Genomic DNA, 24639 nt, shown 5'->3' on the forward strand with positions numbered 1-24639 from the left:
CTGCTGACTGGGGAACCCAGTGCAAACTCAATCCCAGTGTACTGGGATCATGACCTGAGCCCAAGGCAGAGGCTCAACCAGCTGAGCTACAGGTGTCCCTGGATTTGATAGCTTGGGCTCTGGCAGTGGAAGTACTTGGGCCGCAGCAGGATACCTGCTTCTCTGCCTCAGAGTACAGGTTCCTCCTGGGGTCCAACAGTCCTCTCAATACCCATTTCACAATGGGCGTTTCAAGAGTAGGGAGTGGAGACAGTTGATACAATCTCCCTCACTCCCCCATGATATAATCTTAAAAACTTAATTTGGCTATATTAGCTTTTCAAAAAGATACTCAAGTATAAAAGTAACATGGGTGTTAAAAAGAAATCCACGGACGCCTGGCTGGATCAGTCAGATAAGTGTCTGACTTTGGCTCAGGTCATGATCCCAGGGTCCTGGGGTCGAGCCCCACACTAGGCTCTGTGCTTAATGGGGAGTCTGCTTCTCCCTCCCCTGCTTGTGCTCTAACAAATGAGTAAAATATTTAAAAGAAAACTTCCAAGGTGAAGAACATCTTCTTTCCATTCGGCTCAGAAAAAGTAACAAATATCTGCGTTGGAGTGTTGCTTTTTTTTTTTTTTTTCTTTTCAGAGAATTTGCTAAGAACACAAAAAAACTTCTCCAAGTACTCAAAAAGGTATTCAAGTATGCATGTTGCTGAGACCTACCTGCTCAAGATGGCCAAGTAGCAGCTGCCAGTTTAGAGACAGGCCCCCACAGGCACCCTCCCACCACTTCACAGGCCCTGCCCCTCAAGCTCACCTAGGTCGTTCCCCCTTCCCCTATCTCACTAGATCTCCACAAGAGCCTAGGTCGCCCAAAATTTACCCTAGGAACGGCAAACTTGACAGCCCGCCTTCCAGCACTCCTGGTCTTCTGGGGGTTGCTGCCCAGTTCTCCTGACTCAAAGGGACAAGGGCAGATGACCCAAATTAGGTGGTCAGCAACCTTAGGGCCAGCAAGCCCGGGTCCTGGGCCCCCACCCCTCAGAACCCCTCACTCCAACTGATCTTCACTCAAACCTATACCACACGAAGCTCTATGAAGGAGTATCAGCCTCTCTTCTGTGACCAACAGGTGACCTTTATCTGTTGTGTTCTTCTCATGGGTCTAGTGACTGGCAGTCCGGTAAACCCTAGCTGGGTGCCTGTGACACTACCCCCTTAAAATACATTTTAGGGGTAACCTTTAATTTGACCTAATTTACACACTATTTATTTGCTTTATAAACTCTCCCACCAGTAATATTTTTGGCAATAGCCCTCCCAGTTGAACGAGATTGGTACAGAACACACAGGAGAGACCAGGGCAGCAGGTTTCAAAAACTCACTTTATTCCAATGTGAAATGAAGACGTGATGGTTTAAAAACAAGAAAAAGTTCTTGCTCAGCAGTGGGGAGGCTTCGCTTGCTAGCTCACACCCACTGCCTTTGAAACAAGGTATCTGGACGGACCATATCCAGAAGCAGCTCCCCACAAAGCCCCCAGGCAGAGGCCCCAGCCCGGGAACCACTCCCTCAAGCTCCCCAGGGTGGCCATCTCCCCTGGACCCATCAGGGCTCCAACAGCAGGCACAGAGAAGCGGCACAGGTGGCCAGGAGAGGGAGTAGCTGGGGCTCGTGGGACCCACCACCTTCCAGGGACACCCCCCAACCCGCCCCCGAGCTCCTCTCCTCTCTGTAGGAGGTGCTTGTGTGACAAGGAGCAGGTAGGGAGCTGGGCTCTACCAACAAGTGGCAATCACTCCTGTATCTAGTCAATTCCCCGTCAGGATCCACGACTCAGCCCTGATTCCCCCCTAGGCCCCTACGCTTACCCCAGCCCCACTGCGCGTCAGACCGCTCAGGTTAAAAGGGGGAGGATACATTCAGACTGTAGCCCCTAGGGTTAGTTAGCCCCAGCTGGGACACAGGGAGTGGGGAAGCACTGCCTCCTGTTGGGGCCCAAGGGTGGACAGGCCAGGGCTGGGAACAGGGTGTCTGTCTAGGGAACCACCACTGCCCACCCTTCCCCCTGAGTCTGAGCACAGCAAGGCCAGGCCCAGTCACAACTAGGAAAGCCCCTGCTCTCACCTTGCCACGAAGCTAAAGTGCACCCCTACCCTCCAGCCCTGCCACAGAGCTTTGAGTCCCCATCCTAGACCACAGGAAAGCTCCCCTCTATTTGGCTTCAAACCTGGACTTTAAGCCAAGTCGGACCCAGGGGCAGTGGCAGCAAAAGCAGCAGCCATAATGTCAAACATACAAATGACCTGAGAAATCTCATCTTCACGTCACCCACTCGAAACCAACGTGGGGCTATGTACAAGTTAGGAAGGACGGATCGAGACACTCATGGGCATGGACACACTCGCACACACCTGCTTAAGGATGGGGGGCCCCAAGGGGGCACCTGCCCCCCAACTGGGAACTGTTGCCCACACACTCCATTCACGTGTCTTCAATGAGGCCTCTGGATCGTATATTCATTGAACCAGTGCAAAAACACCTCTGGGGTGAGGGGGCAGGAAGGCCAGGCCAGGGTCCCAGGAGGATGCTTGGGGGTGGGGTTGGGGTTGGAAACATGGAGGAAGAGGGACTCGTTTCCTTTCCCGACCTGTAGGGCACGCCCCCTTCTCCTGGAGTCTAGATCACTGGGTAATGGGGCAGCTGGCTGAGAGTCCGTCTGTCCCTTTCTATCCCTGCAAGCTCGGGGAAGAAGGGTCCTTGGCAGCCTGGGGCTGGGAGGCTGAATCCTCTGGGGCCCCTGCTGGCTCAGGCTCGGTGACCATGGGTTCCTCAGCCTTCTCCCTGTTTCTGTTGGCCTCCTGGAGCTGCTGCCGCCGCGCCACCTCAGCTTTCAGATTCTCCAAGTCTTTTTGGCTGAATAAAAGGCCAGGGATAAAGGGCAGGTGTCAGAGCAGGCCTGGACCCTCACTGGCCCTGCTTAAACCTAAGCCTGGCGCAAAGTCAGTCTCCTTTCTTTGGCAAGACACGTGTAGAACAAGCGCTTCTCTCCGCAAAGTCAGAAGGCTTCTAAGTGCTAAAACAATTAAGCGCTCCAGCTGCTGGCCACCCCCTCCCGTGAAGGCCTGGCTCCCGCTCAGCCTTCACCTCCAGCTCGAACACGTGGCCCCTCGGGTCCTCTCCCACAGCAGCTGGCACACAGGGCGCGAGACGGGCGAAGGCAGGCACACAGCAGGTAGGCCGTGGCTGACCACACCGCGGCCCCTAGCGGTGGGCAGGGCCGTCTGGGCCATCGGGGCACAGCGGAGCCCGGGGGTCTGGCTGTGGGGCGTGCACCCACGGAGGCAGTGGGAGGCCGCTCTTTGTGCACGCGCAAGGGGAGATTGCTGACACACAGCAAGTCAGGGGGGAAATACAGCTCTGTCCCTGCTCTGCTATGACTGTGTGCAAATAAAAAAATGGGAAAACAGGAAAAAAAAAATCCAGGTGTTCTCTCAACTAGGCAGAATGTTCCCTGAACAATCCACCACGGGCTGTCCTTCTCAAACCCGAGCCATGACAGTGAATGATTTATTTGGAAAAGCGCAACACGAAAACCAGCTTCCCCGCAGGAGCACGCAGGACTCACCTGAGAGGAATGAAGAGGATGCCGTTGATGACGTTGAGCTGTTCCAGGACGCTGGCCATGCTGGGGGCTGTGAACTGCAGGGCAGCAGGGAAGATGAGCCCTGAGCGGCGCGGGGTGTCGGGGGGCGGGGGTGAGGGGACACCCACCTTGAGGGGCGGGATGTTGGCGCTGGAGCCGTTGCGGTAGATCTCGTTCATGGTACGCTGCAGGGCCACGGCCTGCTGGGTCAGGCACTTGAGGTACTCGGAGCTCTCCTTGGTCTTCTCGTGGTCCTCGCCCAGCTATGGGGCAGACCGATAGGCAGGAGGCCATCAGCGAGCCCATAGCCACCCCACACGGCCTCAGCCCTGCCACTGCCACCTCAGTCCCCACCATAGCCCACCTGGGTCTTATAGATGGTGTAGCCTTCCTTCTCGTGCTGCAGGGCCGACCGGAACTCGGCTTTGCTCTCGTAGACCCGGGCGACCAGGTGGTGGCTGCAAGGACGCGGGCACAGCACAGAAGGGACACGAATGGGTGGGGGCGTGGCGGGCGCACGCACGCGGACTCGGCTAGATTCCGCTCTGGAATCCCCGCCAAGGGGAGCAAGCTGGCCCAGGGCTTGGGGGAGAGACCAGGCTGAGATAAAATTTCCTTAGGAGCCAGCCGGAAGATAGGACGCTGGCTCCCCTGTCCACCCTCCTTCTGAGTGACGCCCCCCCACCGGGACCTTGTCACTGTGGCCCTGGGCACATACCCAATACCCTCCCCCTCCGCCCCTAACCCAGCATGGCCTCACCTGAGGGCCACCTTGAGGGACTTGGGCCCGTGGTACTTGGTGCTGACAGCCAGCGCGTTCTCCAGGAAGCGCAGCGACAAGTCATACTCCATTACTCCATGCAGCACCAGCCCGATGTTGTTCTGAGGGCAGCGGGAGGGCCTAGGTCAGTCCCGCTGCCCCAGGACTGAGGCTCGCGCCTACCTGGCCTCCCACCCCCACCGGCACTCACATCCAGCAGTGCCATCTCAGGGTGATCCTCCCCGAACACGAGCAGGGTGAGGTAGCGGGCACGGTACAGCAGGCTCAGGGCTGTGGACAGCTGGCTGCTGGCAAAGCAGTACAGGGCCAGGTGCATCTGTGGGGGCAGCCGTGTCAGGCCCAGGGCTCATGGATGCCCCCCCCACCCCGACCACCCCCACCAGCTGCTCACATATTCCTGGATGGTGTTGGGGTGCTCAATGCCCATCACACGCTCGCTCATCAGCACAGCCTTCTGTTGGTTACTCAGGGCCTGGGAGAGGTGGGGAATTGTCATCCCAGGGTGGGGAGCTCCCCACATTGAGTCTGCCTGGCCCCTGGGTGGCTCAGCCTCCTCAGCAGAGAGGTGTTCAAAACTCAGTTCTGAGCACAGAAGGTCATGCCCCACTTTGAGACCTTTTAAAATAGCTTGTCCTAAGCCTTTTGCCCCTTAACAAAATCTGTGCAAACATCTATACAAATCAAAAATGAGGCTAAAGATAAAGCAGTAATAAAAAGAGGCACACGCAAACAACAGACAGACTCTAGGGTTGAGGCGTGGAGGCCTACAGGGCACCTGCCCCAGGAAGCAGCCTCTTGAAGCCCCGGGCCAACAAGGCAGGTGAAGCCCAGCAGGCCCAGGAACGCTTAGAGACACCCCACGCAGCTCTCACAAGGTCCCAGGCCCTGTGACCAAGAAGCCATCCTTCCCACTCTCCTTAGGAAGGGAGGCTCCGTCGTCACCCACTCCGTCCACAAGCATGGCGGCTCTCCCAACAACCTAACTATGGAGCTACAGAGCAGGGGAAGCAAGCCCAGGCCAAACAAGCCACTCCCCAGGGTCCCCTGGTCTCTGCTCCTCCCGGGGGGGCTCCCAAGGAGAGAAGCACTCTTGGCCCCACAGATAGGGCACAGTTCCCCAGGCCTGGACCTCCGTTTCCTGCAAAATGGGGTGAGAACACAGCCCCGGCTCCCTCACTCGCCAGCCCCCAGTGCCAGGCTAGGCGCCAAGGCCTCCGCTGACACAGCCCAGAGGGTGCTCCAGGCCCACCTCGGCGTAGTCGCCCATAATGTAGTGGAGACGAGCAAGGAGGCGCAAGCAGGCGCAGATCTCCACGTGCATGGCTCCGTACACGTTGTTAAACAGGTTCAGGGCCTCATTGATGAGCTCACAGCCCTCCTTCAGGAAGCCTGCAGGGCACCCCCAAGGGTGGCAAGGTCAGGGCCGGGCCAGGGGACCCCCCTCCCCCCGGCCACACCTGGTCACGCACCCTGCTGTACTTTGGCCTGCCCACTCTGGAAGAAGTGGAAGGCGTCCGAGGCCTTCGGGTTGACATGCTTGACCACGGGGAAGATATTGAGCACGTCCTCCTCGGTGAATGCAGGTTTGTGGCGGCTGTCAAAACTGTACTCCTTCAGCAGGATCTGGGGAACACAGCCCAACACCCGTGGGTGGCCTCAACCCCAGGCTCACGTGGCCAGCACCTCCCAACCTACCGTCCCAGATCGTCAGAAAGCCACACTCCCCCACCACCCTGATGGTCCCATAGACGCCACAGGAGGGAGGGAGGGGAGGGGAGGGGCCCTGAGCCACCCCACCTGGATTCCGGTTTTCAGGGAGATTTCCCGAAGCAGCGTGATCTTCTGCAGGCCATAGGTCTCCACAGCCTGGTCCACGGTCTCGCTAAGGGAGAGGCGGCATGTGGGCCCAAGCAGCCCAGCCCCTCTTGGCTCCCTCTTCCACCCCTGCCTCCCCACCTGAGTATCAAGTACTCACCAGTCAGGACCCACACCAACAAGCCCCATCCCCACTCCCTGAGCAGGCAGCCCTCCCCTGCTCCCTTCCTCCTCTCCCAGCCCACACCCTGCAACCACAGACTGAGGCCCCGCCCCCACCGCGCTGCTCACTCACCACTCAAGGCTGAAGTCAAAGTAGTTCTTGGCCTCCTGGCAGATATTCTTCCAGAGCTCCTGGGGTGTCATGACAGCCCAGGCCGTGTTATCTGCCGCCCCTGGAGGCCGGTTTTTCCTCCTCCTGTTCCTCTTCTTGGAGATGAGCTCGTCAGCAGGCAGATGGGCCACAGGGTTGGGGTAGGAGCTCAGGAAGCAGTTGAGAAAGTGGCTGATGGCAGCCGAGAGGCCCGAGAGCTCCACTCCCTGCAAGGGAATTTGGGACTCGAGTCATACGGGCCCCCCCACCGCCCTGCCCCGCCATGGTGGGGGTAAGGGTACTGGCATTACCTGTAAGTACGTCTTGAAGATGTGCTTGGCGGAGCGGGTGATGAGCTCTCCGATGCCGATTTTCTGCAAGGGTTCAGAGAAGGGAGTCTGGGTCCGGCCCAGACCTCCACCCAGCCCCCGCCATGGCACAGCCCAGCAGCCCAGGCGTCACGCACATAGATGTGGTCCAGCTGCTCTCGGGCCGGGCTCCGCAAGACCAGGTCGAGCACCTTGCCCAGGTAGCGCATGTTAATGCCCCGCTGGCGCATCACCTCAGCTAGCGTGGCCCCGTCCATGGGCAGCACCGCGTGCTCGATGCAGTCCTTCACCTGCAGGCAGCAGCACGTCAGGCTCCCCCAGCCTGGGCCCTCCACCTAAGCCCGCCCCAGGTCTTCCTGGTGGGGGAGCTCATGCTATCCTGAGGTCCTGAGGGAAGGAGGGGACTGAGACTTGGGCTCACAGCTGGGAAGAGTGAAGAAGACAAATCAGCAGTCGAGACATGAGAAATGTGTCCCCCAGTCTTCTGCACAAGCAACAGGAAAATGGGAGACAGCAGTCACCCTGTGACAACCAGCCTACCCAAGAGGGAAGCAGGGATGAGAGAGCCCCACTGACAGAGCCCAACAGAATGAGGGCGCCCCTCTGGGCACACAGGACAGAGCAGAGGTGGCCACTTGGGGTCCCCAGCACTGCCAAGTCTTGAAAGTTTGTGCCAAGCCTCAGAGAGATCAGGCAGGGGGCCAGGGCACGGAACACTTGGCTCAAAGATCTGAGAGAAGTGTGCCACCCAACCACAGGGCTACCTTACTAGGAAACAAGTGCCCCATCATCCAAAGAGCCTACATACAAAGCATGTTGAGGCTCAGAGGACAGGATCCTCCCCACCTTTTTTACAGCTGCCCGCTTGTCCTGTCACACATGGGCTCAGAGGACCAAACCCCCAGCTGCCAGCTGCTCTGGAAGGCACAACAGAGCAGACTCTGTGCCTGATGCCTCTCTGGGTCAGCGGCCCCATCTCTATGACGGTGACAAATGCACTCTGCCCCGTCTGTCTCACAGACCAGCAGGTCTAAGGAAGTTACTCCTGGAAAGGTTCTACAAGTTTCCAGAAGTGGATGGATGAGGCACCAGGGCCTTTCACAGCAGGCCCTGCGCAGCCCCTCACACCAGTGGCACCTCCCTCACCAAGCCGGGGATCTGGCAGGACAGCAGGAAGGCAGCGGCGTCTTTCAGCAGCTGCTTCTGGTCCCGAACTTCCTCCTGGCAGGACTCTGGGAAGCGCACCCCTGGGGGAAGGAAAACAGAGGCCTGAGTCAGGCAGAGAGGAGGCAGGTGGGGGAGACAGAGAGCAGCACCCACCAGCACCCAGGGCCCCATAATGACCCCCAAAGGATTCTGTCCAGCCTAATGCAGAGCTTGCCTGGTGAGAAGATGTCAGGGTTGAAGCGAACGTCAAAGGCTGTGCTGCTAATGGAGCCAACTGCCTTGCAGGCGTTGCGGATCACCTCCCGGCTCCGAGGGTCTGCTGTGAAGACATGGCCGGCTGGGAGGCAGCGCCCCTCCCCCAGCGGTGGGAGGTGCCACGCGCCCCCGGGCCTTGCCCCAGATCCACACAGAAACAACTGCCAGGACAGATGCGGGCTTGGCCCTCCCGACATCCACGGCGGCCCCACCTGTCCCGTCGTCTGAGGCGATGGTCTCTGCCAGCTCCTTCACCTTGGCCAGGCCACTAGCGCCACCCCCTTCCTCCTCACTTCCGGCCTCAGGTCCCGGGGGATCTTCAGGCTTTGACTCCGAGGACAGGGAGTCCCCGTTCTCCAGCGTGCTGGGGCTCTCCATCCTGCCAGCCTTCTGCTGCATGAGCTGCAGGGCAGCCAGCTTCATGAACAGGAGGTACCTAGGGCACAGCAGGGCAGGCAAAGCTGGCTGCAGCGACCTGCGACATGCCCCAGACTCCTGGCCCATAAGAGCGTGGGGACGCACCGCACCCCAGCAACTCCAGCCAGCCACCACAGGTCATTGCAAAAACTGAGCTCTTCCCAACCGGAAGGCGGCAGACAGAGTGTGAGTGGGGCAGGGGCCAGGGGTTCCGTGCATGCTAGGCTCTCAAGGGAGATGGACGGCAACCTCACTGGCATTTTGAGAAGACTGGTTTGTGATGGGGGACATTTGATGTGGCTGACTCCTAAGCACTGAATGCCAACAGCGGTGACACCTCCTGGCACTGGAACATTTAAAACACTTTAGCAGGGGTGGTTGGGTGGCCCAGTTGGTTAACCATCTGCCTTCGGCTCGGGTCATGATCCCGGGGTCCTGGGATTGAGCCCCGCATCCCTGCGTCGGGCTCCCCCTCTCAGCTCCTCCTCACTACTGTGCTCTCGCTCACTCTCTCAAATGAATAAATATAAAATCTTCAAAACAAAACAAAACACCTCTAGCAGATTTCCTATGCCCCCTTGAAGGAAGACCGCCACCTCCACGGGAAGCCCCTGCTCTCGCTGTTGCTTCTCCAACATAAAGCTCCAATACCCTCGCTGCAGAGCCGGAGGTCACCTGGGGGACACCGCGGGTGTAATGACAGTGGCCAAAGCCTCTCCCAGCAAGGATAAGGCCCTGGCACTGTCTGCTGGCGGGGCGTCCTCCGAAGCCTGGGCCCTCACCTGTGCTCCACAAAGGCATCCACGAGCTCCTGGCGCAGGCAGCATAGCTTGTGCCGGTGGGCGCGGGGGAAGCCGGCGCGGGTGCACTCCTCGGGCAGCGCCTCGCCGGGCACAGGCAGGAAGTTGAGGTCAGGGGGGAAGGTGCGCAGCAGGTCGAGGATGTAGTGGCGACCGTCATTGCCGATGATGCCCTTGCACTCCACAGAGGAGCAGAGCTCCACCTCCTCATCCCGGTCGTTGAGCACCCGGTGCCTCAGGATCTTGAGAGGCCGGCTGGTGCGTTCCAGCAGCTCCAGGTATCGAGGGTGCGACATCACTGTCTTGCCAAAGTCAATGGAGCCATAGATGACACTCTGCTCCTGGTCCCGCTCCAGGATGCCCGGGATGATGGACTGGGCCGTGACGCGGTAGCCACGGTAGTCCACCACCACCGTGCCCAGCGTGTACAGCCCCTCCACGTCCACTGCATTGTACGTGCGCACCCCGTTCAGGTCATTGGTGGGTGCCACATACGCCGCCACGTCCCCACCGAAGTCCTTGTAGTGATCACGCACATCAAAGCCCAGGCTAAAGAAGATGTTGTTCCAGATGAACATCTGCATCTTGGTCTCCTCGCTGGGGTTGATGGCCATCACGTTGCCATCAATGACCGCCATGGCGCCCCGCGTGGCCGCGGCCGTGAAGTCGCTGTGCACCTGGGAGGGGCCAAGACCAGGAGGGTGAGAGAAGCCCCACCCCCAAGAGCCGCCTGTTTCAGCCCACCTGGTCAAGCTCGCCCAGACAGTGGGGGCAGGTGGAAGGCCCTGGGGGTCATGGAAGTCTAACCTCAGCTTCCTCCCACTTGTAAAAGGGGAAGAAACCCTCTTCTGAGAAAAAGTAATTTATGCTCAGAGAGACGGCAGAGCTTAGGGATTCACTAGGAGGGTTAGGAAAGGAGCAGGTCTCAGATCCACCCATTATGTGTCAGGTGAACTTGGCCAGGTCAACGCTCAGACCTGTGTCCCCTATCTATATAACAGTGATCTTGGGGCACCTGGGTGGCTCAGTGGGTTAAAGCCTCTACCTTTGGCTCAGGTCATGATCCCAGGGTCCTGGGACCCAGTCCTATATCTGGCTCTCTGCTTAGCAGGGAGCCTGTTTTCCCCTCTCTCTCTGCCTGCCTCTCTGCCTACTTGTGATCTCTGTCTGTCAAATAAATAAATAAAATCTTTAAAAAAACAAAACAACAACAACAAAAGCAAACAAACAGTGATCTTTACAAAGTGTCCCAAAGATGACAGGAGGCAATGCCCATAAAACATCGGACACAGCCCCTGGCAAAGTTTGTACTCAACACAGTGAGAGCTCATGTTTACCATTATCATTACCATCATCTCTAGGCAGTAAAAGGTCCCAGTGGCAGAAAGCGGAGGGTGGGAAGCCGGAAGAAACCTGTCACACAGCCCACAGTGGAGGAGGTCCCCCTACCCTCTGCCCAGCCCATGGACTCCAAGTCTCGAAGAGGTCACAGAACAGAGCTGAGACAATCTGCCCAGAGAGAAGTCAGCCAGTGCCCTGCAGGGTACCCTACCAGCCCTCTTGGCAGGTGACAAGCTGGCCTGAGACAGCCAGTCAGGCAGAGGGAGCTGTAGGCACCTTGAATATAGCTCTTTCTCGAAGAAGCCGCTCAGGCAGGTTCTTGCGGGGCAGTTCCCTCGTCGTCTGCAGCTCCTCGTTCCAATCCCGGGTCTGCAAAGGGACCAGGGAGGGAGATGCCGACTCAGCCCAGGCCCCAAGACCTGCTTGGCACAGCCCCTCCCTCTACCTGCCTGTGGACAGTCTCAGAAGCTCCCGAGAGAACAAGACACAAGCAGAGGTGCACAGAACCCAGCCTGGCACCCACCCAGGGAGGGGGAGAGAGGGGCCCAGGGAGGGCGGGGCCAGGCTGCAGGCACCTGTCCAGGAATGTGCTCCTCATAGCCCAGCCTGGAGGTGTAGGCATCCTCTGCACGCACACAGTCCATGGCGTGCTCAGCCTGGGGGGCCGTCCAACTGTACACCTGGAATGGGGTGGCAATCCTCTCGAAGGGGTGGCGCTGGACCCTGCGGCACCGAGGGGGTAAGATGGGGAAGACGGCCAAGCTCAGAGCCCAGGTCCACTGACCTTTTCTGAAGCTCCCCCAGCTCTCATGCCTCCTGGCCCAGAGATAATGCCCCCCTCCCAGTCTAGTGGAAGAAATAAATGAGGACCTCTTCTGGGACTGCTGTGTTGGGGTATCGCTGCTCCTTAAGGGAGGCTCTGGGGTCCCAGGGGCTGAGGGCATAGGGCTTCTGAGGGCAGCCATGCTGAAGCTCAGGCCGGCAGGCTGGCCCCGCCCCCTCATGGGGGATGAGACAAGGGGCAGAGACCGGGCCAAGGCGCTACCTCTTTTTCTGCAGCACGGCGAAGTTTTTTTTGAAAGTCGGGCTGATCTGGTTGAGCAGCTCCACCAGGGAATGGCTGAGGAAGCGGGGGCTGGCAGGCTTAGGGTTGAAATGATAAGCTGTAGACCTGTGGGAAGAGGATGGTCACCGCACAGGGCCCCGCAGAGAGCTGCCTGAAGCCCCAGATGGGCTCACACAGGGACTCACTGATTCAGGTAAAAGCCCCGCGTGGACGCCGTGATGCTGACTTGCCGGTCCTCGGCTGTGATCACAAATAGGTACATGAGGTCCCCGTGCATCTTGCGGTTCCCAGGGGGTGGATTCCAGCCACTCATGGTGAGCACTTTCAGGCACTGAAGGGGCTGCAAGAATGGCCAAGCATGAGTGGGGGCCAGGCCTCTGGGTGCAGTGCTGTCCCCCCAGTGCCCTGCCCAGGGCCTACTCCCCAGCTCTGTTCCGGGAGTACTACCTTCCAGTCACGGTTCTGGGGCTGCAGGGGACACAAAGGCCGCTCCCGGCTCCCTGGAAGGATGTACTCAGGGGGCGTGCAGTCAATGGGGTCCATCTCCAAGCCCTTCTTCCGCTTCCCGCTGTCTGAGGGACCCGAGGCTGATGGTCAGCACAGGGCCACCCAGGGGCAAACTGGCCACAGCACGGATGCCTCCAGCCCTGCCCCCTTCTGGTGGCAAGGCCTGGCCCCCAGCCCCTTCACTGACCCCTGGCCAATTTGCCCCTGGACCCTCTGCCCAACCCCCAGCCCCAATGCCTCCTGCACCTCCCAGGTCGCCGTCAGTAAAGACGCTCAGGAAGGACAAGGAGTTGCAGTCAACCCCGTTGAAGGCATCAGATGGGTCCAGGCTCTTGAGCAGGTCTCGGACGTGGCGCACATGGATGCGGGCCTCACGGACTGTGTACGGCTCTGGTGGGAAGGCGAGGGGCAGTGCGTAAGCAGGGCACATCCCCTGCTGCACCAACATCCCCAGCACAGATGTCGGCCATGGGGCTACCACGATGGTCTTGATTTTCATTTTTGGCCTCCACTTATAAATTCCACTATGAGCACATAAGCTGGAGTGCTGGACTCAACACCCCCCGCCTTTCTGTTAGGCAGGGATGCTTGTTTGCAAAGAATCCACTGCCAAAGGGCACAAAAAACATGCCTCCAAAGCACACAGGCCTCAGGGAGCTCATAAAAATCTCCTGCTCTTTCACAGGTGTCCCAGGTGGATAGGCCCAAGGAGCTGTGGGGCCCCTACACCACAGCCTCAGTGCTACTCTCCTAGGGCAGCCCTTGCTTGGGTGACCTGAGGACTTCCCCGTAACTACAACACTGCCCCCTAATATATGCTTTGTGAATTTTAATGGGGGCTCTTCTTAGGGAGGAGACTTCATCATCAAGTAAGTTTGGGCACACTTGCATTACACTTTCCACATTTGCTTTTAACAAGCTCACACTGGCTGGAAACTCTGAGTTCCCTCTCCCCTGGGGACCCAAGGTCACAGGAACTTTTATTTTACAAGCAAACCAGCCTCGCCACATCTGTCAACTGCTGTACATGGGGCCCAACTGCTCTATGAGAGAAGTGAAACCTTCAGTTTCCTTAAATTTAATGTTGCTTTCTTCTTTTAAATTCTAAACTGTAATCAATTTTTTTTAAAGATTTTATTTATTTGAGAGAGAAAAAAAAGCAGAGGGAGGGGCAGAGGGAGAAGCATGCTTCTGGCTGAGCAGGGAGCCTGATGTGGACTCGATCCCAGGATCCTGAGATCATGACCTGAGCTGAAGGCAGATGCTTAACGCACTGAGCCACCCAGGTGCTCCAAGATTTAACTTTTTTTTTTTTTTAAGATTTTTTTTATTTATTTGGCAGACGAGATCACAAGTAGACAAAGAGGCAGGAAGAGAGAGAGGGGGAAGCAGGCTCCCTGCTGAGCAGGGAGCCCAATGCAGGGCTCAATCCCAGGACGCTGAGATCATGACCTGAGCTGAAGGGAAAGGCTTAATCCACTGAGCCACCCAGGCGCCCCATTAACTTTTCTCTCTATAGAATTTGGGCTAATTTCAAGCCCTTGGTACTGTTTGTTTTTTAAGACTTTATTTATTTGACAGAGAGAATGCATGTGCACATACACTAGCAGGCGGAGCAGCAGGCAGAGGGAGAAGCAGATGCCCTGCTGAGCAGAGAGCCTGACTTGGCGCTTGATCCCAGGACCCTGGGATCATGACCTGAGCCGACCTAAGCCAAAGACAAACGCTTAACCAACTGAGCCACCCAGGAAACCCAGCTGGCACTGTTTTTTCTTTTTTTAAAAAGCCATGACTTTGATATTTAACCTACAATGTTGGAAGGTACACGTGTGAAGGCCTGGGGAGCAGATCCAGGCTCCAATCCTGCCTTCACAAGTTCAGTACTGTTCTGAGCCTCCACACACTCATCTGTGACACTGAGATACCAGCCAGGGTGGGTGGAGTGCGACCTGGCCCCATCTCCATGTGCCCTCCCTTGGCAGGCTGCCCGACTTCTGGACAAACCTTCCACCACACGTAGCACCGAACCCTCCTGTAGGCCCTCGACGCTGCGCAGCTCTGAGAAATGGTCTAGCATGTTGCCGTCCAGGTGCAGTGAGAAGCAGGTGCGGTGGCATGTGTCTTCGCGGTCCATGAGTACCTGGTGGATCTCCTGTACCATCTCCTGGGGGGACACCTACCAAGGGAAAGGTCAAAAACACCCTGGTGAGAACATACTACTTTCCCTACAGTGTAAAACTAGGACAAGTGATAGCCAGGCATGGGCTTCCAGCCTTGTCCTCCCTAATGGGCTTGTGCTCTGGTCCCCAGCACCCTTCTTCCATCTCACCTGTAAGGAAAAGGGCTCAATCCCGGGTGCCAGGATCTTCACAGAAAAGCCTGTGTCCTGAATGACAATGACTTCCTGTCCAGTTGCCTCCTCTCCTGGCTCAGCCTCATCTAGACCATTTTCCCGGGGCAGCTCAGCGGCTCTTTCTTCCTTCTTTAGGCTCTCTGGGCAGTCCCCATTCAGCAGCATGACGGACGGCAGCTCTGCAGGTAACAAGAAAGGAGCTGAGACAAGCGGGGCCACCTGCCTACCCACCTGGGTGGACACGGGCACCAAAGAATGGCATCTGCATCTCCTCCTGAGACTCGGCTCTACCAGAGACCCCACAGTCCCACTTACACTGGGCACACAACTTCCCTCAACCCTGGCCACCTGGAGACCCCTGCTTTCTCCCCTCCACATCCTGCACCCTCCCTTCCCATCTGGTCCTCAGTCTTCCAGTCTGGCTTCCATCCGAGCACACCACCCAAATCCCTCTCCCCAGAGGCACTCCAAGGGCCAAACCCAACTGTCTTCTCTGTGCGTAACTTTTCTGCAACACCCGCCACTGCTCACCCTCTCCTCCCCTTCCCTATAGCCACTGATCCCTTGTTCCCTGTTCCTTGCTTTCTAGCTCCACCACCCCCAGCAGCCCAAGCTGAGGGTGTCCCAAGGCCCCAGCCTCTCCTGATCTTCCATGACTTCAAATGCCCTCCCACCATGCAGCTAACCTGCTCACCTAGGCCTTGCTCAAACTTTTCAAGATGTAGCCATCCCATCGGCATGATCAGAGTCTCATCTTGTTCACATGGAATTCACCTTCCTCAGTAAGGTGGCCTCTGCTCTGTAAATGCCCCCTGAACCCCAGTCACCCAGCCTAATCTGCAATGGTCAAGGAACCCAACCTCTGCAGCCACGGCCCTGGACAGACCATTTTCCCTATTTCAAGAGCACCACTTGGAATCCACTGCTCACAAGATCCAAGTTTCTTAGGCCAACACTCTGAGGCACCAGCCCAAAGTACATCTCAACTCCAGCCAGCTCTCCCAGTCAACGTCTCAGATACACCCAAGTACTAGGAAGCCTGAGAACAAGCTCCACATCTTCCCTTCCACCTCTGTGCTCTTGTGCAGCTCATGCTGCCCACTGCACTGGGCAAACTCCTACTCATCTGTCAAGGGCCAGGTGAAATAAATCCCCTTCTCTATTTATTTAGAGCACAAGTTGGGGAGGGGGAGAGGGAGAGGAAGAGAGACTCTCAAGCAGATTCTATGCTCAGCGCTTGGAGCCCGACACAGGGCTGGAATCTCATGACCCTGAGACCATGACCTGAACCGGTATCAAGACTCGGACGCTTAACCGCCTGAGCCACCCAGGCTCCCCTAAATCCCCTTCTCTAAAGCCTGCCCAAATGGGCCCTGACAACAGAATCACTGCCTCCTTATTGCCCCCAGAGACATGGTGACCACCCCCCAGAGCACTGTTCTATCATTTGGGGCCGGGGGGGGGGGGGGGGCTGTGCACACTAGCAGCTGTATCTTCTTCCTTCTGTCTTTCCTGCACTCAACAGAAAAGTACCGAATTAATGAGTTAATTACTGCAAACGTGGAGTTAAAAGTCCCATAGTTGGGAACAGCACCCAATTCACACGCTGTGGGGAAAGAGAAGAAAGCAGGTGACAAAACCTACCCTTTCTACCCAGCCACTAAGGGGAATAAAGGAGAGCCCCCTCCTTGCCCTGGGGAGCAAGGACTGCCTTACAATCATGCCAGGAAGACACAGGCCTGCCCATTTGGCCCACGGGGATTTCTGCCCATGGTCTGCCTGGCAGCCAAACTGGCCCCTTGCTTGTCTGAGGGGTCCAGACAGCTCAGCTCAGCTCAGCCAGCCCCGGGTCCATACCCCACCTCCTCTTCTTTTTTTTTTTTTTTTAAAGATTTTATTTATTTGACAGAGATCACAAGTAGGCAGACAGGCAGGCAGAGAGAGAGAGAGGAGGAAGCAGGCTCCCCACAGAGCAGAGAGCCCGATGCGGGGCTCGATCCCAGGACCCCGGGATCATGACCCGAGCCGAAGGCAGAGGCTTTAACCCACTGAGCCACCCAGGCGCCCCCCCACCTCCTCTTCTTACTGGTATTTTCCCCAGACTTTTGTGAGCCTTACCCAGACCCACCAGAAACGTGGAGCCAGAGGCCTCAGAAAAGGAGATAAGCCTAGCACAGAAGAGCACACCAGGGGGGTGTGCGGAGAAGCAACTCCCTCTTCCCTGTGTCCCTTCAGCTCAGTGATCAACAGGACCACCAGGAGCTAAGACATAGCTCCCTCCACCTCTCTCCAAATAAGGACATCTGGCCCAGAAAAGTTCAGAGCCTTGTCCAAGGTCAAGAGCAGACCCTAGATTCCCCATCAAGAGCCCACACCACCATGCCGTCACACCGCCCTCAATCTTATCCACTATGGACCTCCAAGGACTGTTATTACACCCATCTTGTCCCAGCACACCTCTCCAAACCTGAGGTGGAACTCCTGAGAACAAGGACACTCGAGGACCTCTCTCTAATGAGCCCGCAGCCCCAGCAGTACGACCCCAAGCCCCTAAAGTGAGCAGCCACCCCAAAGGGAGAACTTGGCTGACTCTATGACCAAGCAGGCAGGAGGGTGGGGAGAAGGGCGGTGCTTGGTCAGCTTCCAAAAGCAGCAAGAGGAATGGCAGATATGAGGTGGCACTTCCCCTAACTGGGTCCCTGAAAAAGGCTTTGCTGTTGGAAGGAGCCCCCTCCCCCCAATACGGTATAGCAGCGCTGAGGTCTAAGACCCCCACAAGTGAGAAGTCAGAAACCAAACCCCAGACAGGTAGCCTGTGCTCCCGGAGTCTGGGTCAGGAAGGATAGGAAGGAGGGCAGGGAAGACAAGACAAGGGTAGCCGCAGCTCCCACCCCTCTTCCCCAGGCTGGGGAGCCTGCCCAGAAGGTACCTCAGCACCATGTTATGCCCCAGGGAGGTACCCAATCCCCTATCAGATTTCAAAGGAATGTGACTGGTTCCCAGGGGCCTCCAAGGCCCCAGAATGCTGGCTCTGCCTCTCCTCCTTCCTCTAAGGAACCCTGAAGATCTCCCTACCGCTGGATTAAGGCCGTGATCTCCCCACAAGAGGCTGGCTCCCCGCCCCCACAGCCCACCTGGTGCAGTTGGAGGCTGCCCTCTCCTGGACTCTGGAGTCTCAGAACCGCCACCGCAGCGAAGCAGACAGCTCTCCCGCTCGGGCTCAGCACTGCCTGAGTCCCCTGTCCCGGCCTCTGCCACTACCCTCGCCCCCATGCAGCCGGTCAGCCCAGGGCTGGAGCTCAGGCTGGCTTCGGGTTTCAGTGGGGCCAGGCCTGCTGGGGCAGCCCTGGGAAGGGCACACTCCCCCTGCCTCGCATCCTGCTCAAGGTCGGCCAGAAGGACGGCTGTGGGCCAGGAGGCCCCAGTGGCTCCAGGACCCCATGGGGAGCTGCTACCAGTGCTCAGGTCCAGCTCCCTGTACCCACCAAGAGGGGGGTCACTACTGGTGAAGCCATGAGGGGGGAAGGAGAACCCAGCATTTGGGGTACCTGGGTCCCTCGGGATCGAGGGCCCTGGGGACTGGCTGGCAGGGGCAGGGCCCAGTAAGGGGGTCCTCTCCTCAACCCCAACCCCAGTGCGAGTGGGCAGGACGGCTTCAGCTAGCTGCCAGCAACAGCTGGCGCAGACCCGGGCCCAAGCCATGAGACGGCTACCCCATCTACCCCGTCCACCAGTCGCAGACGCTGTGCACCCTGCCTGCCTCCTGGGTCAAGTAGCTGGCTGAGTCCTCTGGCTCCTGCTGCCCCCTGCAGGTGACCTGGCAGCTCTCCTTCTCCTGACAGTCACTGGTTCTGGTGGGAAGGGGGAAGGGCCCTCAGTCTCCCAGAGGACAACTGCACCAGGGGCCCCAGGCCTCCAGCTCCACCAAGAAGCTGGCAGGCTCTATCTTCCCTTCCCAGCAGCCCCTGCGCTGCCAGGAGAAAACCAAGTCTCTCTCTGGGGGAAAACAGAGCTGGCAGCAAGAGGCCGAAGGCCGCTGGGCTGTGAAGAAGGAACATGCCCAGCCTCGCCAGGGCACCTTCCCAGGGCCTCTGACTTGTTGCCAGGGCCCAGCCAGCACTGCTCTGGCATCCATGCAAACCAGCGTGGGGGCGGGGAAACAGGCTCCCTCCGGGACCGCTCCCCTCCAGTCCTGTCCCAGGCAGGCCCTCAGCATCTCCACAGCCCCCACCAAGGGGGGGCTCCCGTCCACACATGCTGACCAGATGGTAGGAAGGGCCAGACTCAGGCAGAGCTCCTCTTATCCTGCCCTCTTCTCAAACACACCCAAACCCTCTGGAAAAGGGGGTGGGGCAGGCACCCTGGCAATGACCTCTGAGTAGCAGCATTGACCATCTCCATTCTGGTTCCCAGAAAGCCTGTGCTCATGCTTGGCCCATCCCACAGCAAGTCCCTCAATCAGCTCAATAGGCCCATCTCACTTGAGGAAACTGAGGCCCCAGAGGCCAGTAAGCAAACTGCCCCAGGACCCAGAGGCGACAGGTGGCCAAGCCACGTCCAGAAAGAACTAGGTCTATCAGGTGTCCAAATCCATGCCTCGGAGTGCCACTTCCCCAGGCTGCAGCACCCACCAGGTACACAGCATGTCTTCCTCCTCCAGAACTCAGGCTTCAGGCCAGTAGGCAGATCTGTCTCCAACCATAGCACTCTCCCAACCCTCTACAACCCTGGGCCAGCACCCCCTCTTCTCATATCCCAGGGGGCACCCCTAGGATCTGGGCTTTAGAGAAGGGGAAAAGGTGGTCCTCTGCAGAATGGGAAGGGGTTGCCCAAATTGCACACTGCACACCCCCCCGCCCAGTCTTCACTGGCTGGACCCGAATGAGGACATAAAAGCGTACACCTGGACTGGGAGCACAGAGCCCCCATGGGCTGCAGAAAGGAGAGTTAGAAAAGAAACTTAGAATATCCCAAGTGGCCTATGTCTTCTCCAGCCTGGCATGGCCTCCCTCACTAGACTGTGCCAGGGCCAAGCCCTGCCCCAGTCAAGGCCTCAACAGGTGGGGCTCCAGCAGGAAGTAAGGCCCCAAAAGACACATCACCCCTCCCAGGAAGGCAGGGCTTCAAAAGAAAAGGGTAGGGCCAGGCAGGCAGCCTATGGAAGACCCCCGTGATATGGGCATCTGTCTCCTTCCCGTCCCCTCTGGCCAGAGACAGGTCTGCAAGGTCTGGAGACAGTCCTGTGATCTTCAAGCTGGTCTACTCAGACCTCCCCACATTTAGAGCTTTAGGATTCTGTTAGAGAGCTCCCTTAAGCCCTCAAGCTCCTCCCCAGTCTACCAGCCCCCTTTTCGCTCTGGGCCTCAACTCCAAGGAGCCCTCCCCTAGGCAGGAGGAACTTGACACACCACTGTGAACTTGAAAAACCTGCCTGTTCTCTTAACCCCTAAAAGCAGCTTTATTCCCAACAAGGTAACTGACCCTTGCCCCCAACCCCAAAAGGCCTGGATTACCTCCTCAAAGGGACTGGAGAACCTTCCAGAGTTGAGTCCTAAGGGTCAGGAGCCTAGATGAGAACCTACTCAGGGATCACCATTAAGGGCATGATCCTTCTTTGAATAGATTCAGGACAGCTGTAATTCAAAGCCTAACTATCTATCTTGCTTCCCAGAGACATAAGGGGCCAATGTCCCCCCCCCAACCCCACCCCAAGCACTACCAGTTTCCCAAAAATGAACAGCTGTGCCCTTCCCCTGACCCAGGTTGCCCCAGACAGAGCCTCTCAGCACACAGCAGAGACAGGGCTTTACTCAAGCCTGCAGGGAAACCCTCCAACAGACTCTCCCCTCCTCAGTCCCCATGTTCTCAACATAAACCCAACCAATATGCCTGTCCTGGCTTCCTCTGGGACATGTAGGGGAAGCCTTGGCATGCTGGCCACAAGCTAGAAATCCAAATGCCCCCCGCAGCTACAATGCTGTGTGACCTTGGACAAGTCACTTTATCTCTTCAGGTCTCTTTGCTAGAAGGGAAATCCGCCAGACCCAACCTCCTCTTATCTAGCCTGCCCCACTGATTCAGAGCCCCATCAGGGTAAAAAGCCTGGCAGGCTGGAGTCATCAGCATCTGTTGTTCTGCCCAAACCCTGGCCTTATCTAGGCAATCAGCAAAGCTGCCACTGTACCTATCCCCAGCACAAGGTAACTCTGCTGTGACACCGTCAGAAAGCCTCCTAAATATTGTTCCCATCCTGACCCACCAAAGCTGGGAACGGAGATGAAGATGACAAGTCCCTGCTGAGAAGCGCTGGGGAGCGGGGGGGGGGGGGGGGGGGGGGGGAGTGGAAGACAGGGGTAGTTCTGCATCCCACCACTAACCAGAGCAGAGAGGGACCACAGCCCAGGACTGGGGCCCTGAAGGATGATTTGGAGGTGACAACCAAGGCTGGAATCTAAGACATGATGTAAGGAACAGAGAAAGTCCAGGAGAAACAGATGAAGCAGGCCCCACCAGAGAAAAGCTGCAGCCACTCCCAAAGCCAATGCCACATAGACCCCACGGGGGAGAGCTGGGAGCTCCACTCCATACGGATGACCTTTGCCTTAAAAACAGCAACCCTGAGCTGATCCACTTTTCGCAATAAGGCGGGTTAATGATCAAGTTCTGGCACAAACACCTACTTCTGCCAAGGAGTTTGGCTCTACCCCCACACGCAGGCAGACCCTCTAAGTCTGCAGATCAAGCCAACACCTAACATGGAAGAGATCAGAGCCTGAACACCTAGGGTTAAAGCACTGCCTCTGGGAATGAACCAGACAAGCCCCCTCACAACACACACCCACCCCCAGCTCGCACTCTTCTCCACAGACCATGGTGGGAAGTCCCAGGTTGAGCTTTACTCGCAGGGCTGCAGTCCTGTAGGCACGCAACGCTTTAGATCCTGACGGGAAGGGTGCCACACCGAGCAAGTGTCAGCGACCCCAGCCGGGAGGGTTACCCAAGCCCGCGCGCTCAGGGGGTGGGGCCTCCGATTCTATCCGTCTGCGGCGGCGGCGCACCCCGAAACCGCGTGCGCGCGCACGTGTCCCCCCTACGGCTGTCTACCTGGGACCCCACGTGCGAAACCCAGGCCGCAGCCGGGGGCGACAGTGAAGGTGACCTTCAGGGCGGGGGCGGCCCGGTAAGATGCAATCCGGCACGGCCCGGTAAGATGCAATCCGGCACGGCGGTTCCTGCAAACCCCGAATCCACCCGCTCACTCGGCCCGGTCCAGCCTCCCCGCCCTGCTGACCGCTGGCCCCAGCCCCGCTCACCGGCCGCGCCCGGCCGCCCCTTGCCACCGGCCTGCGAGCTGGGCTCCCGGGCGCCGTCGGCCGGGGCAGCCGCCGGCAACTCGTCCGTTTTGATGACCATGGCGGCGGGAGCGGGCGTCCTGCTCGGCTGTCCGCGCCGCCCGCCGCGCCACTAACCCAAGTGCCCTGCGCGCCGCGGCCGCTGCGGGAAGGACGGAGTCACCGGCCCACGTGGTGCGCGCTGTAACCTTTGACCCCACCGCCGCTCCCCTGCCCCGCCCTCGCGCCCGGACCGGCCCACGGAAGCGCGCGAGGGACAAAACGCCTCGTGCTCGTTGGCCGCCGAGCAAAGGCGGTGACGTTCCCGAACGCCTTAAAGGGAACGCACTGTGACTCCGAGTACAGAGAGGCTTCTGGTCCCCTTGAGGGGCGGGGCTGCGGAGAGACGTCCTTGCCGTTCTTAGACGTCCCGCGGGCGCCCTGACCTTGGGTGGAGACTCATCTGGGACAGCCGTTGCTCACCGTCCCCTCCCCCAATGGCCCTCTGTTTCCTATTGCAAATCTGCCAAATGACCACGCGGTCTCTAATCTGCGGTGTCAGTGTGATCCACGGCACCCTCCTCACAAGGCTTGAAAGGGTGGAGCTGGGGTGTGTCTAGTTTCTTGAGGAAGGGGTGCAGGGCAGTTAAAGGGGATGCCGTGTCAGAAATGGAGCCACCAAACTTTGCTGTGAGCTACAACGTGCTCCTCCCTACCAGCGGCCTCAACAGCCCCCACCAGATGAGTCCTTACTTCCAGGTTGGCACATTATTCCCATTTTTCAGTGAAAGAAGCTGAGACCAAGGTCACGCAGACAGCGAGAACAAGAGCTGAGTCAAGCTAAGTGCACAACCTGGACACTTAACAGTCGTTCGTTATTTTAGGAGTCTGGGTTTTGGTGGGGACTGAGAAGTGAGGTCAGAGAATGCTGCCCAGGTAGCATTTTTGCCAGGTCTTGCCAGTGAGCTGACATTCTCCAGGGAGAGAGGAGGGAGGCTTGGGAATCATTTAAGGCCTGTTCCTGACATTTGCCAGGATTTGATGGGAATTGGGAAGCTGGAACTGCAGAGGTGGGCTGGGCCCTGGAGCCTTGTGAAAATTCTGAAGAAAAGCGGACTTTGTCCTGGAGTACAGGTACTGGGAAGAGGAACTAGTGAAAGTCTTTGCAGCATTTAAACCGGAGGAAGGGAGATGAGAAATGCTCTGAGAGCTGTGTGGGGGATAAAAGGACGCTGAACGAGATGAGGGGCAGAGGAGGGTGGACCATTGCACAAGAAGCCTGGAGATAAAAGAAAGACCTGGCTACTGGGTGTATAAGGCAGGCAGGCAGGACGGGGTATAAATCTAATACTTGATTAGATTGGAAATCTGCATCCTACAACCTCTACCTTGTCTCTCTCTTCGTAACTTGGAGCGAGGCACTTCTATTCCACCAAATCTCAGGAGCTTCATCAAATACGCCCATCTGTCTAGCCTCTCACTAGCTGTTGTGAGGAGATGGTGGTCATCAAAGTATTTTAGATAGTGTGAAACTCTGGATGATTCACTGTGTCTTTCCAGCACAGCTTGCAAAAAGCTCAGTGCTGCCGGAAGATCAGAGATACCAGACCGAGTCCCTGCCAGGAGAAGTTTCAATCTGGTGGATGAAGTGAAATGCACACAGCAACCTTATGTCCATGAGCTACAGAGGAAAAGCCTTTAAGGATGGCTGTTTTAAGTGTGCACGGGAGGCAGTCAGGGAGGGCTTCTGGAAAGAGGCAGCTCTGAACTGAGCTTCAAAGGGTAAGAAGGATTTTATCGAGCAAGTCAGAGGAATTATGCAGGCAGACACAGAAGGAAGGACTCTGGGAATTTATTCACTCAGTGATTTATTTTTTTAATATTTTAATTTTACTTAGAATTTTAGGTAACACATGCACGTGGTTCAAACTTCAAAAAGTACAAAAGGGTATACGTTGAAATCTCTCACCTGCCCCCACCACCTGCCACCTAGGTTCCCTCCCCAGATCACCAGAGTTACCTGTTCTTTTATATTCTTTGCATATAAGAGTGTGTATAGATATTTTTCCCCTTTCATTACACAAATGTTAACACACTGTACCTGCTATTCTTTACCCTGATTTTTTTTTAAAGATGTTATTTATTTATTTGAAAGTGAGGACAAGCAAGGGGTGTGGCAGTTTCCTGATTTTTTTGATTACCCTGATTTTTTTTTTTAAGATGTCATTTATTTATTTGAAAGTGAGGACAAGCAAGGGGTGTGGCAGTTTCCCTGTGGCAGGCAGAGGGAGATGGAGAAGCAAGCAGGCTCCCTGCTGAGCAAGGAGCCTGATGTGATGTTGGGCTGGATCCTCAGGCCACTCCCCTGATTATTTTACTTGACAGTACATTCTGGAGATCGTTCTGTATCAGTACACAAAGAGCTTTCTCATTCTGTTTTATGGCTGGATTATATTCCAGTATGGTGCCATAATTCTTTTTTTTTTTTTTTTTAAGATTTTATTTATTTATTTGACAGAGATCACAAGCAGGCA

General features: G+C 57.1%; 1 protein-coding gene across 4 annotated transcripts; it reads right to left on the bottom strand.

The window, feature by feature from the left end:
* Positions 1-1350: 1350 nt before the first annotated feature.
* On the bottom strand, positions 1351-22302 carry CLUH (clustered mitochondria homolog). 4 transcript variants are annotated; one of them, XM_047707531.1, is made up of 26 exons: positions 22088-22302; positions 14751-14953; positions 14426-14597; positions 12668-12811; positions 12362-12486; positions 12100-12254; positions 11894-12019; positions 11424-11571; positions 11125-11217; positions 9490-10184; positions 8503-8726; positions 8250-8351; positions 8015-8115; positions 7006-7158; positions 6851-6913; positions 6522-6766; positions 6209-6293; positions 5881-6034; positions 5661-5800; positions 4803-4883; positions 4602-4727; positions 4391-4512; positions 3995-4088; positions 3759-3893; positions 3613-3686; positions 1351-2900 (listed from the first exon to the last, which is right to left on the bottom strand). In XM_047707531.1, the coding sequence occupies exons 1-26, from the start codon at positions 22185-22187 to the stop codon at positions 2714-2716; spliced, it is 4047 nt and encodes a 1348-aa protein (XP_047563487.1). In that variant the 5' UTR covers positions 22188-22302; the 3' UTR covers positions 1351-2713. The 4 variants fall into 4 exon arrangements, with proteins under 4 accessions (XP_047563487.1, XP_047563486.1, XP_047563485.1 ...); XM_047707530.1 differs by having other exon boundaries at positions 8250-8354; XM_047707529.1 differs by lacking the exon at positions 22088-22302 and adding an exon at positions 17909-18530.
* Between the last annotated feature and the right edge of the window lie 2337 nt (positions 22303-24639).

Source organism: Lutra lutra, chromosome 16 (assembly GCF_902655055.1).
Source record: "Lutra lutra chromosome 16, mLutLut1.2, whole genome shotgun sequence".
NCBI lineage: Eukaryota > Metazoa > Chordata > Mammalia > Carnivora > Mustelidae > Lutra > Lutra lutra.

What these genes read in the sequence shown, in the direction of transcription:
- CLUH (XM_047707528.1), bottom strand. Translation starts at nt 18,476, where the DNA reads ATGGCTTGGGCCCGGGTCTGCGCCAGCTGTTGCTGGCAGCTAGCTGAA. An exon ending in TTGAGCCCTTTTCCTTACAG is followed by an intron (nt 14,598 to 14,750) that starts GTGAGATGGAAG and finishes TTCCCTTGGTAG; the next exon opens with GTGTCCCCCCAGGAGATGGT. An exon ending in TTTGACTTCAGCCTTGAGTG is followed by an intron (nt 6,294 to 6,521) that starts GTGAGTGAGCAG and finishes CCTCTCCCTTAG; the next exon opens with CGAGACCGTGGACCAGGCTG.